The 17,816-nt window shown below is 40.3% G+C and overlaps 1 protein-coding gene across 2 annotated transcripts in view; it reads left to right on the plus strand.

The window, feature by feature from the left end:
* OTOF (otoferlin) overlaps positions 1-17,816 on the plus strand; it is a 179,830-nt gene that overhangs the window by 100,355 nt on the left and 61,659 nt on the right. For both annotated transcript variants that reach the window (XM_044661011.1, XM_044661012.1), the window contains exons 9-13: positions 4,143-4,274; positions 4,845-4,899; positions 8,246-8,377; positions 13,204-13,266; positions 13,603-13,687. In XM_044661011.1, coding sequence (XP_044516946.1) covers positions 4,143-4,274; positions 4,845-4,899; positions 8,246-8,377; positions 13,204-13,266; positions 13,603-13,687 — 467 coding nt within the window. The remainder of the gene's footprint in view (positions 1-4,142; positions 4,275-4,844; positions 4,900-8,245; positions 8,378-13,203; positions 13,267-13,602; positions 13,688-17,816) is intronic.

Raw genomic sequence — 17,816 nt, forward strand, 5'->3', positions numbered from 1 at the left:
TATATATATATATATATATTCTTTTCCTTTTCCTTGACCACCTTGGGAAACAGACTTAATGGTGGTGTTCCTGGATCCAAAGGATCCACAGTTTTTTAACTCTTTGGAAATAATTTCAGATTGTTTTCAAAAATGGTTGGACCAATTCATAGTTTCACCAAGAGTATATTAGTATCTCAATTTTCCCATATCCCCTCCAACATTTGTCATTTTCCCCTTCTATCATTTTAGCCAATCTGATAGGTATTAGGTATCTTGTAGTCATTTTAATTTGCATTTCTCTAATCAAGAATGGTTTAGAGCATTTTTTTTTCATATGACTACATATAGCTTTGATTTCTTCCAAATAATTCCTGTTCATATCTTTTGACCATTTATCAGTTTGGGAATGATTCATATTCTTATAGGTTTGAAAAAGTTCTCTATACATTTGAGATTTGAAGCCTTTATCCAATAAACTGTTTTTCTAGGGTTTCTGCTTTCATTCTGATCTTGGCTACATTGGTTTTATTTGTACAAAAACATTTAAATTTAATATAATCTAAATTATCCATTTTACATCTCACAATGCTCTCTATCTCTTGTTTATTCATAATTTTTCTCCTATCCATAAATCTGATTTAGTATGTTGCATGTTCTTTGGCTTTATTTAAGATACTCCCCCTTTATGTCTAGATCATATATCCATTTTGAACTATCTTGGAAAATGGTGCAAGATATTGGTCTATACCTAGTTTTATACCAGACTGTTTTCCATTTTCCCAACAATTTTTACCAAACAGTGAATTCTTATCCTGAAAGCTTCAATCTTTATATTTATCAAACCTAAGGCTACTATAATCATTTGCTACTATAAATTGTTTATCTATTCTATTTAACCAGTACCAGATAGTTTTGATAATCACAGCCTTAACAACAATTTAAAATCTGGTTCTTCTAGGCTGTCTTCCTATATATATTATATATTTTTATTAATTGCTTTGATATTTTTAATCTTTTCAAAAATACATTATTATTTTTTCTGGCTCAATAAAATATTTTGTCAATTTAATTGATGGGACTGAATAAGTAGATTGATTTAGGTAGAACTGTCATTTTTATTGATTCAGCCCATCTATGAACAATTATCATTTCTCCAATTACTTAAATTTGACCTTATTTGTACAAAAATGTCATATAATTATGTTTGCGTAGTTCCTGACTTTGTCTTGGCAAAGATATCCCCAGATATTTTATATTTTCTAGAGTTATCTGTTATTATCTCTTTTTGCAAGGCTTTTCTGGTGACATATAGAAATGCTGATGATTTATGTGGGCTTATTTTATATCTGTTACTTTGCTAAAATCATTCATTGTTTCAATTAGCTTTTCAGGGATTTTCCAAATATATCATCATATTGTCTGCAAAAAGAGATAGCCTCATTGCCCATTCTGAGTCCTCCATTTCTTTTTCTTCTCCTATTGCTATTACTAGCATTTCTAGAATAATACTGATTAATATTGGTGATTATATATGAGAATCCCAAGGGCTGCATATTGACTTAGAAAATCACATATTAGTATTATCTATATCCTGTTGTATTTTTATTTGGTTTACTAAATATTTTCCAGTTATATTTTAATCTGACTCAGGTGCAATCTGGAGCATTATGGTGTTGATTCACTCCTGGTCTTAATGGGAAGGAAGGCTTTTAGGTTATCCCCACTATAGACAATGCTTGCTGATGGTTTTAGGAAGATGCTTCTTATTTTAAGGATAAATTCACCTATACCTATGCTTTCAAGTGTTTTTTTAATAGTAATGAGTACTATATTTTGTCAAAAGTTTGTTTGACATCTATGGATGTAATCATATGATTTTTGTTATTTTCATTATCAATAAAATCAATTATGCTAATCCTTTTCTTTATATTGAACCAGCCCTGCATTCCTGGTATACCTGGTATAATCTTTGGGATATATTGTTGTAGTCTCCTAGCTAGTATTTCATTTAAGATTTTTACATCAATATTCATTAGTGAAATTGGTCTATGATTTTCTTTCTCTGTTTTTGCTCTTTCTGATTTAGGTATCAGCATATTTCCTAAAAAGAACTTAGTAGGACTCCTTCTTTGCCTATTATTCCAAATAATCCATCTAATATTGCAATTAGTTGATCTTTAAATATTTGGTAGATTCTACTTATAAATCCATCTTGTCCTGATGATTTTTTTCTTAGGAAGCTCATTTATGGCTTGTTGGATTTCTTTTTGTAAAATAGGTTTATTTAGATATTCTATTTCCTCTTCTGTTAATTTAGGCAGTTTATGTTTTTGTAAGGATTCTTCCATTTCACTTAAACTGTTAAATTTGTTGGCATATAATGGGGCAAAAATAATTGCTAATAATTGCTTTAATTTCATCTTCATTTTTGGTGGCGTATTCACCCTTTTCATTTTTGATGCTTGTGATTTGGTTTTCTTCTCTTTCTTAAATCGTATTATCTAATGGTTTATCTGTTTTGTTGTTTTATTCCAATAAAACCAACTCCTACTTTTATTTGTTAATTCAGTGGTTTTCTTATATTCAATTCTCAGTTTTCTTTTTAATGAATAGCAACAGGGCTCCAGCAGGGGAAGAGAAAAGCTGAACAAGAACAGAATTCTGCCAGACTAAGCTTATTTCCTTTTTTGACAGAATGGAAATAAGGGAAATGCTGAATAGTTTAATTGGATTTTTTTCAAAGCTTTTGGTAAAGTTAACTTACATTACTCTCATGAAGATAGAGAAGTATGAATTAGGTAATAATACTATCAAATGGATTCAGAACTGGTTGGATGGATAGATTCAAAGGGCAGTTGTTAATGGTTCAGTGTCAATATGGCAGAAAGTCTCTAGTGGGATATTCCAAAGGATCTGTGCTTGACCTTGTTTTGTTCATTCTTGTCAATGATCTGACTCAAAGTGGAGATGGTATGTTCATATATCTGCAGATAATATGAAGCTCATAGGGATACCCAACAAAGTAGATGACAAAGGTGGGGTCCAAAAGGACCTTAATAGGTTAAAGTAGTAGTATCAAACTCAAATAGAAATGGGGGTCCCTAAATTATACATGGGAATCCCAAGGGTTGCATATTGACTTAGAAAACCACATGTTAGTATTATCTATATTCTGTTGTATTTTTATTTAGTTTACTAAATATTTTCCAGTTATATTTTAACCTGACTCAGGTGCAATCTGAAGCATTATGGTATTCTGGGATGATGTGATCAGCAGGCTCTGTTTTGACACCTCTGGAACATTGAGCTAGATCTATAAGATGAAATTCAGTAGAGATAGATATCAAGTCTTGATCTTGGGCACAAAACATCAGCTTCCCAAGCATAAGATGGGAAGACATAGAGAGATGGCAGTTGTTTTGAAAAAGATCAAGGGGTTTTAGTGAATTGTAAGTTCAGTTAATAAGAAGCCAACAAAAGCTCATGCAGTTTGATCTGCATTAAGGGCATGCATAGAGGAATACAGAAATGATAGACAGTACCATTGTATTCTGCTTTTTGTCAGAGCTCATCTGTAGTATTGTTCTCAGTGCTGGGTTTCATAGTTTAGAAATGATGTTAAGTTGGAGAGTATCTAGAGGGGGGTGGCTAGTTGGCTCCGTGGATAGTCTACTGAATCTGGAGTCAGGAAGACCTGAGCTCAAATCCAAGCCTCAGACACTTCCTGGCTTCATGGTCCTGGACATGTCACTTAACTTTGTTTGCCTCAGTTTGTTCATCTATAAAATGAGCTGGAGAAGGAAATGGCAATCTACTCTTGGATTTTCTCCAATAAAACCCCAAAAGGGATCATGAAAAGTCATATATGACTAAAATGAATACACACTACTGTAAGAGTTTTAAACAAGAGAATATTTCCTTCTGTGAACCAGTATCTCCATTGCCTACGACAGTGCCAGGACCACAGAAGGCACTTAATAAATATTTATTGATCGATTGATTAATAGGTTTGGGAGAAGGTGATGCTGGTTGGAATAAAATACCCCCCTCTCAAGCTGGCTCTTCAGAATCAGCCCTTTATTTTACTTGTAAGCAGTAACTGCCCAAAAGAACCTCCGGGAATCCCACCATATTTACCTCTCAACCATCCTTGTTCTTCCACCAGATGAACCAGCTGTACTTGAGATGGAGGACCTTGACCGCCTAGCCATTCGTCTTGGAGATGGCTTGGACCCCGACTCTATCTCCTTGGCCTCTGTCACTGCACTTACTACCAATGTCTCCAATAAGAGGTGAGGATCACCCCTCTGGCCCAGTCGCCTCAGACACTAGCAAGCAATAGACCCTTCATAGGCTTCAAGACTTGGGGTGAGAAGGAGCTGAGTACGGGGGCTTTGCTGCCCTCTGTTCCTCACACCCCTCATCACGATCCATTGGGAAGAGTGTTGGATTTGGAGTCAAAAGACCTCTGTTCACATGAATCATGTAACCATGGAAAAATATTCTTAAATAAACAAATAAATAAATAAATAAATGTAAAAAAATCCCTCTGTTCAAATCTCAGTTCTGACACTCAATATCTGTGACATCAGTCAAGTTATTCACCCTTTCCATGCCTCAATTTCTTTATCTGTAAAATCTGGGGATTGGACTAAATTACTTCTAAGATCCCTTCTGGTTCTGAATCTATGATTATTTTGCATTTAATTTTTACTCCACCCCCATCCACAACCCATTGTCTATGGGAGGGCAGAACAAAGTTGACTTGCAGACCTCATTTCTCAGACCTTCAGAGCCTCCAGAGCCTTTCTCAGGCTCCCTCTCCTCCGCACCACTGAGGAATGTGCATTTCTTCCCCTCAGGTCCAAGCCTGACATCAAGATGGAGCCAAGCGCTGGAAGACCTATGGATTACCAGGTAGGTTGGGGCTTGAACCCAAATGTCTCTTCCACCTGGATTCTCTTGAGTTCATTAAGCCTGATGGGTTCACAGGTATGGATCTTGGGGTCCTAGCTGTGTCCTTATGATCTGGCAGTCAGAAGAGGAATAGGGACATGCAGCAGTGGAGGCATTTGCCAAGACAAATTGAAAATATTCTTCCATATAAATCATGACTGCTTGTTATTTTTTAATCTGCTTTAATTATATAGTCATGCAGAAAAAAGCAGTCTGGTCACCTGTTGACCGGATGTTTGAATAAATAAGGTAAATATCTACCACCAACTAGTTATAATCTTGGGCAAGCTAGCTCTCTAGTCCTCAGTTTTGCCATCTGCAAAATGAGAGAATTTAATGAAATGACATTTCAGGTTCCTCCCCACTATAACTTAACAGAGGCAGCATAATGTTGGACTTGGAGTCAGAAGATCTGGGTTCAAATCCCACCCACCTCAGACACTTGCTCAGATCTTCAGCCTCTACATCTTTAAATGGTGTTGAGGCTATTTGTACTCTCTCCTTCAGAGGACTGTTGTGAAGAAAGTGCTTTGTAAGCCTTAACATACTCTGTAAGCATAGGTTATTGTTAATCACTGAGTAAGTGACCTCCTTAATTTGATACAATACTAAAAGATTGCAAGGGGTTTGCTTTAAAATCACAGAATCATAGGATTTCATAGAGTAGATGCTCCCTGAAAGCAGATCTTGTTCCAAATTTGTCTTTGTACTCCTAGTTCCTATCACAATGTCTTAGCGTATTTTTTTCAGTCATTTCACTCATGCCCAACTCTTTATGACTTCATTTTTGGTGGGTTTTCTCAGGAAAGATACTAGAGTAGTTTGCCATTTCCCTATGTGGGCCTTACTTAATATATACATTATGCATTGAATTGATCATAAAAACTCTGAATCAGAAGGAGCCTCTCAGGCTATCTGGTCCAACCCATACCTGAACAAGAATGCTCTCTATATCTCTGTATCTACATCTGGCACATACTGACACCAGGACTGACCCTAACATCCTTAAATTCTCTAGAAACCCATTCAGCAACCACTCAAGACTCATTCTACTTCTTTCATTATTGTTCAGTTGTGTCTAACTTTTTGTAACACCATTTGGGGTTTTCTTGGCAGAGATGCTGGAGTGGTTTGCCATTTCCTTCTCCAACCCTTTTTTTTTACAGAGGCAAACAGGATGAAGTGACTTGTCCAGGGTCACACAGTTAATGAGGCCAGATTTGAAATCAGGAAGACTTGTCTACCTGATTCCGGGTTCAATGTTTCCTTGGTCCTGCTCTTTTCGTTCTTCATAATTTCATATAGCTCTTCCACATTTTCCTAAAATTAACCCTCTCATCATTTCTTTTGGTATAGTAGTATTCCATCACAACCATATGCCACAACTTGTTTAGACATTCCCCAAATGATGGGCATCCCCTCAATTTCCAGTTCTTTGTCACCCCAAAGAGAGCTGCTGTATAAAAAAGGTTCTTTTCCTTTCTCCCTGATCACCTTAGGAAACATCTAATAGTGATATTGCTGGGTCAAAAGTCATACACAGTTTTATAACTCTTTAACATCATTCCATATTGCTCTCCAAAATGACTGGATCACAGTTCTACCAACTATGTATTAGTGTCCTCATCCCTTTCCACATCCCCTCCAACATTTGTTGTTTTGCCCTTTTATCATTTAAGATAATCTGATAGGTACAAGTTGATATCACAGAGTTGGTTTGGTTTGTATTTCTCTAATCTATAATGATCTAGATATTTTTTCATAAATAGCTCTGATTTCTTCATCATTTCTTTTAATCATTTAGCTCCACCTCTATCTCTTGAGAGCCAAGGAGCTTCCCAGAATGCTTTGCAAATTAACCCAACCGATCCAGAGTGAGAAAACCTCACATACCTCTGACTGTGCCAGGCAGAAGTCAACCTGTGCCCAGTCTGGTACAATCTCTTTGGCAGCTTTTGGTTATATCCTCCGGACGTGTTAGTCACTCCATCTGTCACTCTGTCCCCATCTGGAAGGAAAGCCGACTAACCAGCCTACTTCAAAACCAAAAAAAGAAAAAAAAGCCCAAGTCCATGGTGATGGGAGCGATGATATGAGTCATAACAAATATCCTACCATCTATCAGAGTTGTTGCAAAATAAACACTTTCTTCGTTTAATTCAATTCATCAAGTGTCAACAATGTCCAAGGCATAGAGATAAAAAATGATAAAATGCCTGCGCTCAAGCTGTTTATAATCTGATAGGAGGGATAAACTATAAAAGTGATTTGGCTTGATATAACAAGAGAAAATATCAATCAACAAACACTTAATAGGCACCTACCATGTGCCAGACACGGCTGAGGATAACGATAATAAAGCTTTATGGGGATGGCTAAGTGGCACAGTGGATAGAGTGTCAGGTCTGTAGTCAGAAAGACCTGGGTTCAAATCTAGCCTCAGACACTTCCTTGGGCAAGCCACTTAACCCCCATTGCCTAGCCATTACCATTTTTCTGCCTTAGAACCAATACACAATATTGATTCTAAAACAGAAAGTAAGGGGTTTTATTTTTTAAATAAATGTAAATTTAATTTTTTTTATTTTTAAAAAATAATGCAATTGGCACTGGAGAAATAAAGGAAGCTTACACTGAAGGCATGAAATATATATCCTTTTTGTGTAGCTTAGTAAGAAATAGTGGCTTTCCCTAGGCAGAAGCTCAGATATTCGGTTCTGTGAGTCACATAACTTGCCCTGAATTTGTATCAAGTAGATGCTTAGAAAGAATTAATAGATAATATTATCTATTATTATATAATATATATGATATAATATATATAACAAAAGTATTAATAGATAATAAAGGAACTGTTGGAGTCATCTTTTCCATCAGTGTATCTTTGGTTTTATTTTGGGATTCTGGTTTTGTATGAGTGGGCACTTACAACAATGACCAATATGGAAGTGTGTTTTGCATGACAATAAAAATGGGGAAAAAAAAGTATTAGTAGAATTGAATTGAATTGAATTCAGGACACTCCTAGTGTCAAGAGTGCAGGTTGGTGGCTCAGTGGATAGAGGGTCTTAGAGATGGAAGATCCTAGATTCAAATCTGGCCTCAGACACTTCCTAGCTGGATGACCCTGGGCAAATCACTTAACCCCAATTGCCTAGCCCTTACTGCTCTTCAACCTTAAAACCAATACTTAGCATTAATTCTAAGGCAGAAGGGAAGAGTTTAAGAATCCAAAAGGACATTTATTCACAGTACCCTCACCTTTACAGTCTGCCCCCCTTTTAATGCCTTTCTGGTCTTCATCCAGGTCAGCATCACAGTTATTGAAGCTCGGCAGCTCGTGGGGCTGAACATGGACCCTGTAGTGTGTGTGGAGGTGGGAGATGACAAAAAATACACATCCATGAAGGAGTCAACCAACTGCCCCTATTATAATGAGGTCAGTGACCCTGTGGTCCCAAGATATGGGAGGGACTGTGGAAGAGGGTCCTATCCTGCTATATAGAAGTCTTGGCTTCTCTGCTCCTAGGCAGGAATCCCTGATCAATCCCAAGAACCCCAAGAAACGGGATATCTCCTACAGCCATATCTATATACAGATATAGATATTCTTTATTCTTTATCCCTAGTCCTACACAGCCCCTAGGTCTCACAGAGCACTAGTCAATGCCCATCTAATCGCTCTGTGACAACTTAGCTTATAGGTCAGCCGTCCCACAGTCCAGCCTCTTTCAGGCTCCCCATTGGTCCCAGGACCACATCCTTTGCTCTGCCAAGGTGGGGTACAGAGCCTGGGGATCTGTGTGCCAACCTACCTTTTCCCTTCTGGGGAATAACTGCAGGGTTACTTCTCACAAGTGTTTTCTGCAGTTGTCTGAACCTCTTTTCAGTCCCTCTTGGAAACTGGAATTTTATCCACTAGAGTGGGGAAGAGAAATCTTAGTAGTCTTGTTCCCTCCAGCTTTTTGGGTTCCTCAAAGGCAATTAGTCTCCTATCCAGGCCTTAAGACTTGTAGGCAGAAATAGAAGAATACCATTCATGGAATTCATGTTTCAACCAATCAGTAAGCATGTGTTAAGTGTCTATGTCCCAGGCAATATATTAGATATTGGGAGTGAAAAGATCTACCAAAAAAAACACCCCTTTCCCTCAGGGACCTTCTGTTCTATAGGGGAGATAAAATGTGTATATTTCAGTATATAGAGAACATTTAAATTTTTTTTTTATTTTGTTTCACTTTTAGTTCAAAAGTATTTCTTTTCACTCTATCCCCAGTTTAAAAGAAAAAAAATCCCTTGTAACAATGGCTATTTTTCCATGTTTCTTTCATCCTGTGCTTGTAAAGTTGATTTTTTAAAACTCAAATATGAAGCTTTATTTCTCTTGAATTTCATCTTACTAGATTCAGTCCAGTACTCGAATCCATCAAGATCTTTTTGGATCCTAACTATGTAATCCAATGTATTAGCTATTTCTCCCAACTTTGTTTCATCTGCAAATGTGATGACCAAGTCATCTATGTTTTTATTTTTTTTCAATTAGTAATCTTTAATTTTTTTTTAACCCTTGTACTTCGGTGTATTGTCTCATAGGTGGAAGATTGGTAAGGGTGGGCAATGGGGGTCAAGTGACCTGCCCAGGATCACACAGCTGGGAAGTGGCTGAGGCCGGGTTTGAACCTAGGACCTCCTGTCTCTAGGCCTGGCTCTCACTCCACTGAGCTACCCAGCTGCCCCCTGTAATCTTTAATTTTTTCTTCCTTCCACGTACTCTTCTCAAATTGGAAAATTAAAAGAAAACACTTGTAACAAATATACATAACCAAGAAAAAAATAAATCCCTGCCTTGTCCAAATCCAAAACTGTATGTCCCATTCTATATCCCTCCATCCGAAGATGGATGACCTGCTCCATCATTGGCCCTTTGAAATCATGATTGTTTATTACAACAATCAGAGTTTTAAGTCATTCAAAGTTTCTTGTATTGTTGTTATTGTATAAATTGTTCTCCTGGTTCTCCTCATTTCACTATGTACCAGCAGTTCATTTAAGTGTGTATCAAGATTTCTCTGAAGTCATCCCTTTCATCATTTCTTACAGCATAACTATTCCATTAAATTCATATACCATAATATTCCACCGTTCTCCAAGTGATGAGCATCTCCTTGGTTTCCAGTTCTTTGCCCCTCCAAAAAATAGTTAACTGCTCTAAATATTTTTGTACCTATAGATCCTTTTCCTCTTTCTTTGGGGGTAGTGATCTACTATTAATATCATTTAGTCAAAAAGTATGCACAGTTTAGTGATTTGGGGGGGGGGCATATTTCCAACTTGTTTTCCTGGATGGTTTAGACTAATTTACAATGCCACCTACAATGCCTCAATGTGCCCATTCCATCTGTGCCTTTAAATAAGGCCCTGATACACAGAGCAAATGGCAGAACAGAGATTTGACCCAGGCCCTTTGACAGCAAGACAAGCATGTTGCAAAGATTAAAGCACTATATAAATGCAAACTTTCATTATTACTAGTAATAGAACTATATTAAAGGACTCATCCTTGATGATGGAAGAGCCCCTGATCAATATAAGGGTCTAGTCTTCCTTATGGGATTCCAAGAATTTGGAAACTCAAAATCAAAACTAGAAACTTTAAAACTCAAAATTTTTCTCCTTGTGTTGGAGGAACACAACCCAAAGGCTTACTTTTAAACATCTATAACAACAACAAAAGTAATGAAATAAATTTTAAAAAATGAAAATGCAACCATGTTTGTATTCTCAATATCAAAATACTCAATCCATTTCTGGAGAAAGTAGGAATATCATTAATTAATTGACTGATTGATTAATAAAATTTAATGATTAATTGATTAATAAAGAGCAAATAGACTAAAAACAATAAAAATAATTATGACTAGCATTTGTATAATGCTTTAAGGTTTGACCCTCCTAGCAACCCTACAAGGCAAGTGCTATTATTATCTCCATTTTTATAGATGAGAACACTGATGTTGAGAAAGGTTAATTTATTTGCCTAAGGACACATGACTAGGAAGAGTCTGAGGTGAGATTTGAATTAAAGTCCTCCTAGCAAGTTCAGCACTCCATCCATGATGCCAACCTGATCATTGCATAAGCCTCTTTGTAGAACACTTTCAAGATTTTCTATAGCCCAAAATGCATAACCTTGTGGCCAACCTGGGGTAGAGCCTTTCAGAACTCAAAAACTCAGAAGTCACCTACAGCTAGTCACCAGGTAACATATACAACCTGATATTGAACCTAGGCTTGATGTTCTTCTATCTTGGAAGACCCTAACAGAGCTGGCATTCCACTGGTTGGCACGGTCAACCTCAACAACCCAATCTCACTTCAACATCAAGAGCCCATGGAGCAAGACTTTGTCTAAGGAGAAAGAACCCTGTATTTGGGTTCAATGAAATTCTCCCATTTTCATCATCTTTATGTAGGTCTTCCATGAGATCCTGACTACACGGTTCATTGTTTTTCCCTAGCCCAAATACTCAAGCTCTTGTTTATTCCTTGTCTCTTCCCTATAAAGGAGCCCAACTTTAGCTGGAAAACATTTTCATGACAAAGGAACTTTCTTTTTTTGTTCATCAAAACAATTATGTTCCCAGGAGTGAGCTCTCCATTCTTTGTGTGCTCACCCAGAGTGGGTTTCCCATAGTCACAGATTCTACATGGGCTCCTCAAAACCATTTCCAACAAATAGATGGAGATTCAGCCCAATTCAATAAAAATTGATCAAGCAAGCTTTTGATTTGGTTTAGGGTTTTAGTCCAGACCTATGATTTTACCTGTGTGGGCATCTTCTAGTATAGAAACTGCTGCCACTAATGGTAAGTGAGGCTTGAGTTTTTGGAAGCACTGAGGAGTTAACTGACTTTCCCAGGGTGACAGAGCTGTCTGTATCGGAGGCAGGATTTGAACTTGAGTTATCCTGACCCTAAGCTGACTCCATCCTTTATGCCACAAAGACCAAAAATGAAACTCGGAAATTTTTTATACTCTGGAGTAGCTAGGGAAAGAAAGGGAGAAAGAGGGGTAAGAAAAGACATAACAAACAATAAATAACAAATTGTCTAGGTTTAGCCCAACCTCATCACATAATTGATGGTTTCCTCCATCCACACTAGCATATTAAAATGGAGGAAGCCAAGGCCTTTCTTAGTCTTATTGCTTTACTCATATCACAATCACATCTCCATCACCATAGCCAAGAGCCCAACATCAAACCAAGGAAATATGGTTTGGGATTCATTCAACCAGCACTTAAACCCTTACCGTATGCCAGGCAGGAGCTAGGTACTAGATGTTAGAAACTCAAAGACAAAATCAGAAATAGTCCTGGCCCTCAAGGAGTCTATATTACAATGCAGGAGGCCCAGAAAAGATAAAATACACATAGAATCAATAAATGAGTATTTACTAAGTGCCGACTATGAACCAGGCGCCGTGCAAGGTTCTGGGTCCATAAAAACCAAAGGGAGACAAGGAGTTTATATTTGACCCCGGCTAAGCCTCTGTATCTGAACCCTCAAACCTTTCTCTCCCTGGAGTTCTCTCTCTGTCCCCATGTCTCTGTCTTCATTACTGAGTGGATCACTGTGAATATTAAGTAGAATTGGGTTGTATTCACCTCTTCTTCTTCTTCTTCATGCTTCTAATTCGCACACAGTCCAGCTCTTCCCTCTAGCAAATGGGGCTACGCTTCTCCCTGCTCCCTGGTTCTGGGGGACCATCTGCCTTGGCCCCAGGCCCAGAGCTAAGGGGTGAGCGCTACAGGCGCTGACTGGTAGTTGTCCTAGAGGCCCCTGGAGCTGTCGGCACGAGGGAGCAATGAATCCTGATGGCTTCCAGTTGTCCTCACCAAAGCAGCAGTTCAGACATAGCCATCCCTCAAGGTTGCAAATCGGGCTACTGGTCCATCATGGCCTTTACAGCTTCCCACATTATCCGCACTGGCCCAGCCCTGATGGGGCAGTACCAGGGAGCCTTTCAGATGAGGGGTTCCTAGGGAGCAAAGGGCCCCCTTCCCCAGGGAGGAAGCAGGCTCCATCCTCTCCTTTGTCCTAACTCCATGGCTAAGGGGACATGGCAGGATCTCCTGCCATCACTCAGAGCCATGCTAGGGGGTGCAGACGGGCACTGCCAGGAGGAAGGCTCCGGGCACTGCCACTTGCTGCAGATCACCTGCCAGCTAGGTGACATGTAGGCCTGGGTCCTTCCCCCCTCCAGTACTTTGTCTTCGACTTCCACTCCACTCCTGATGTCATGTTCGACAAGATCATCAAGATCTCGGTGAGTGTGGGCAGGAGCCCTGAGTGGGGTGCAGCTGAGAGAGGAGGGAGCTCAGGGGAGGAGAGGCGGAGAGCAGGGGGGTGCCTCCAAGGCCTCCGAGGGGAGCCCTGGCTCTGCCAATGCCCCTGCCACCTCATGGCCCCTTCCACCCTCCCCAAATTAATGTTCATTTAGTGCTTTCAATGACCCATTATATTCAGGCTGGCCACTCCATTACCCAAAGCCCCAGAAAGACTGATGCACTCAGTGCCCCTTCCCAGTAAACCCAACCCCATCTCCTGTGGATGGCCGGCCTTATGCCCAGTCTGACTGGTGGCTGCTGGTTCTGCCCGGAAGGTGATTCACTCCAAGAACCTTCTACGCAGCGGAACCCTCGTGGGGTCCTTCAAGATGGACGTGGGAACTGTGTACTCGCAGCCCGGTGAGTAGAGGGGTCACCAGACTGCCCAGTGGGGACCTGGTGAGTAAGCAGGCACAACGTGGGGTAATATAATTCTGCAAGCCTCGGCGGGTGGGTAGCCTCAGCTAGAGGAGGGGCATTCAAAGACCTAATGCAATGCAGTGCAGCCCCTTCCCTCATTGAGTTTATAATTGAAGATGGGCTGAAACATAGCTTTAGAGCAGATAAGAACTTTGGAGGCCATCAAGGCTCATTTTACAGAGAAGGAAACTGAGGTTCAGGTCAATATCTCACAGCTAACACACTAACCCAGGTCCTCTGACTCCAGAATTCATGCTCTTTTTACTATATAATCCTGTTCCCTCAGAACCATCATAAGACTTGGAAGTCAGCTAGTCCATCTCCTTCCCATTTTATTTTTTTCAACCCTTACTTTCTGTCTTGGAGTTAATACTGTGTATTGGTTCCAAAGCAGAAGATCGGTAAGAGCTGGGCAATGAGGGGTAAGTGACTTGCCCAGGGTCGCACAGCTGGGAAATGTCTGGGGCCAAATTTGAACCCAGGACTTCCTGTCTCCGGACCTGGTTCTCAATCCACTGAGCCACCCAGCACCCCCCTCCTTCCCATTTTAAAGAGAAGAAAACAAAGGTTCAGAGAGTTAGCTGATTCACCTAAGGTCATGTAGGAGCATCAAGATTCCAACCCACATTGGCCAAGTCCAGATCCAGCGCCCTTTCTGGTACCCGTCACTGCCCCCTGTGCATACTCATGTAGAATACATGGTCCAGTGGGAATAGATGCAGAGAAGAGGTCCAGATAAATCTCTATGTGAAATCTGAGGCAGAGGAAATCATTGTCATCTGTGGCAAATGAGGAGGCCCCCATGGAACAGGACTGGCAGGTAAATGGCAGGTAAACCAATCCTTCAAGGAAGAAAAGGATTTCACCAGGTGAGGACACGGAAGGAGTCGATCCCAGACTCTCCTAAGTAGTGACACACAGAGCAAGCTGAGTAGCCAGAGGGTGATGGCAAAGGGTGAGCCCTGAGGGGTTTCTTAGGATCCACATGCACTGGCAGTATTTTCCATTCCTTCCACAGTAGAGAAATACCCAAACTTAGCAGCTAGTTAGCCTGGGCAAAAATAATTAAGGGGATAGCTAGGTGGCCTAGTCCTTACTGCTGTGCCTTGAAACTAATACACAATATTGATTCTAAGACAGAAGGTAAAGAATGATACAGGCTCCACACCAGACCCACCACGTCTGCTCTTAGCCCTACAGGAGGTGGCCACCCCTTAAGAATTCTTGAAATAATTAAGTTTCTGTCTCTCCCACCATGCGGCATCCACACTCAACTGAATTTGTTTTTAAAAATGTATATTGGAGGGGGCAGCTGGGTAGCTCAGTGGATCAAGAGCCAGACCTAGAGACGGGAGATCCTAGGTTCAAATGTGGCCTCAGACACTTCCCAGCTGTGTGACCCTGGGCAAGTCACTTGACCCCCATTGCCCACCCTTACCACTCTTCTGCCTTGGAGCCAATACACTGTATTGACTTCAAGACAGAAGGTAAGGATTTAAAATATATATATTGGAGGGGGAGGGCAGGGAGGTGGCTCAGTGGATTGAGAATCAGGCCTAGAGATAAAGGGTTCTTGGTTCAAATGTGGCCTCAGACACTTCCTAGCTGGATGGCCCTGGGCAAGTCATTTAACCTCCATTGCCCAGCCTTTACCACTCTTCTACCTTGGAACCAATACACAGTATTGATTCTAAAATGGAAGATAAGATACAAAAAAAAAAAAAGGAAGGTAAGGGGTTTAAAAAATTTTTGAGAGTATTTTCCAGTTCCCAGGCACATTTTTATTCTTCCTTCTGGTCCCGAAAATCCCCATCAAAAAATCCCCCCAAAATGAGATATTTGGGAAGCTAGGTTGCACAGTGGTTAAAGCGTCAGGCTTGAATTCAGAAGGACTTGGGTTCAAGTGTAGCCTCAGATACTTCCTAGCTGTGTGATACTAATCAATATTAAATATCAATTCTAAGGCAGAATAACAGTTAAGGCTAGGCAGTTGGAGTGAAGTGATTTGCCAAGGGTCATATGGCTAGGAAATGTCTAATGCTAAATTTGAACCCAGATCCTCTGGACTCCAGACCTGGTGCTTTATCCACTGTGCTACCTAGCTTTCCCTGTAAACCACTTTCCAAATGTCATCTCATTTTTCTCCCTCACAACAACCCTAGGAGATCGATGCTATTCATATTATTCCTATTTTACAGATGAGGAAACTGAGGCAGGAAAAGGTGAAGGGACTTGCCCAAGGCTCTACAGCTAGGAAGTACCCAAGGCCAGGTTTGAACTCGGGTCTTCCCAACTCCAGGTCCAATGCTCTAGCCACTGAACCACCTCGCTGCCATCTAGCTCCGTGGCGGTACCTAGTTCTGCTGTGGTTCCCTGCACACAGCAAACGTTGGTCAGCAGACAAGTAACAAGATCCCCATAGCTTGATTAATAGCTGCCTGCCTGCTCCACGATGAGGAGCGGGACAAGAGCTGTTTCCATAACATGCTCCATGAAAGGTGATCATCGAGGCACAGCAATCCCTGCACGGGGATCGGCTGGGAAGGAAGAAGAGAACGTACATGATACACACACAAATTAATAAGTAACCAGCGGCGTGGCTCAGAGGACGAGCACTGACAAAGCGGCCCAGCTTGGCAGAGGGCCATGCACTTGTATACACGTGTTCCGATGAAGGAGTAGTCATGGATCCTCAACTCACCATGGCGCAGGCACTAGCTTGGACTTGCTGCTCTCAGACGACCGGGGTTTGGGTCACGGGGATGTTGCTGTGTGACCTTGAACAAATCGCTTGGCCATTCCAAGAACCTTATTTTTCTACTTTATAAAATGAGTTTGGACAAAATTACATCCAAGGTTCTTTCTAGATCCAAATTTAGGTGGGACAACTAGATGGCACAGTGAATAGAGAGCCAGGTCTGGAGAAAGAAGGTACTGGGTTCAAATCTGACCTCAGACACTTTTTTACTGTGTAACCCCAGGCAGGTCATTTAATCCTCATTGCCTAGTCTTTGCCCTTCTGTCTTAGAGTTGTTACAAGGACAGAAAGTAAAGGGGGAGAGAGAGAGGGAGGAAGGAAGGAAGGGAGGGAGGGAGAGAGAGAGAGAGGAAGGAAGGAAGGAAGGAAGGAAGGAAGGAAGGAAGGAAGGAAGGAAGGAAGGAAGGAAAGAAGGAANAAGAAAGAAAGAAAGAAAGAAAGAAAGAAAGAAAGAAAGAAAGAAAGAAAGAAAGAAAGAAAGAAAGAAAGAAAGAAAGAAAGAAAGAAAGAAAGAAAGAAAGAAAGAAAGAAAGAAAGAAAGAAAGAAAGAAAGAAAGAAAGAAAGAAAGAAAGAAAGAAAGAAAGAAAGAAAGAAAGAAAGAAAGAAAGAAAGAAAGAAAGAAAGAAAGAAAGAAAGAAAGAAAGAAAGAAAGAAAGAAAGAAAGAAAGAAAGAAAGAAAGAAAGAAAGAAAGAAAGAAAGAAAGAAAGAAAGAAAGAAAGAAAGAAAGAAAGAAAGAAAGAAAGAAAGAAAGAAAGAAAGAAAGAAAGAAAGAAAGAAAGAAAGAAAGAAGCCTCCTACAAAAGCACTTTGGAATCCCCATCCATATCTCTACCTTCAGTTTTGCTAACAATGTTTGGAGCCCTGTCGCCTCAAGGGCTCAGCACACTTTTTTTTTTTAATCCTAAGGCAGAAGAGTGGTAAGAGCTAGGCAATAAGAGTCAAATGACTTGCCCAGGGTCTAGGAAGTATCTGAGTTCAGATTTGAATCCAGGACCTCTTGTTTCTGGGCCTGACTCTCAATCCACTGAGCCACCCAGCTGCCCCCTCAGCACACTTTTAAATCTTGATGGTTGGCAGAGTAAGTGATGTTCTTGGCCTCAAACTTAAGCAAAAGAAGAAATGGAGAACAAGAAAAGAAAAAGATGGAGAAAGGGGCAATTAGCCAACATGTACTGTGGGCAGAGAACCACAGAAGGAACTAGGTACTTACTGCAGACAGTTAGCTGGTAGCTGGGTGGCTTGGTGGCTAGCCACTGAACCTAGAGTTGTCCTTCCATATGTCAAGGGGTCATAGTTAGTCTGACCTTTT

Source organism: Gracilinanus agilis, chromosome 2, assembly GCF_016433145.1.
Source record: "Gracilinanus agilis isolate LMUSP501 chromosome 2, AgileGrace, whole genome shotgun sequence".
Taxonomy (NCBI): domain Eukaryota; kingdom Metazoa; phylum Chordata; class Mammalia; order Didelphimorphia; family Didelphidae; genus Gracilinanus; species Gracilinanus agilis.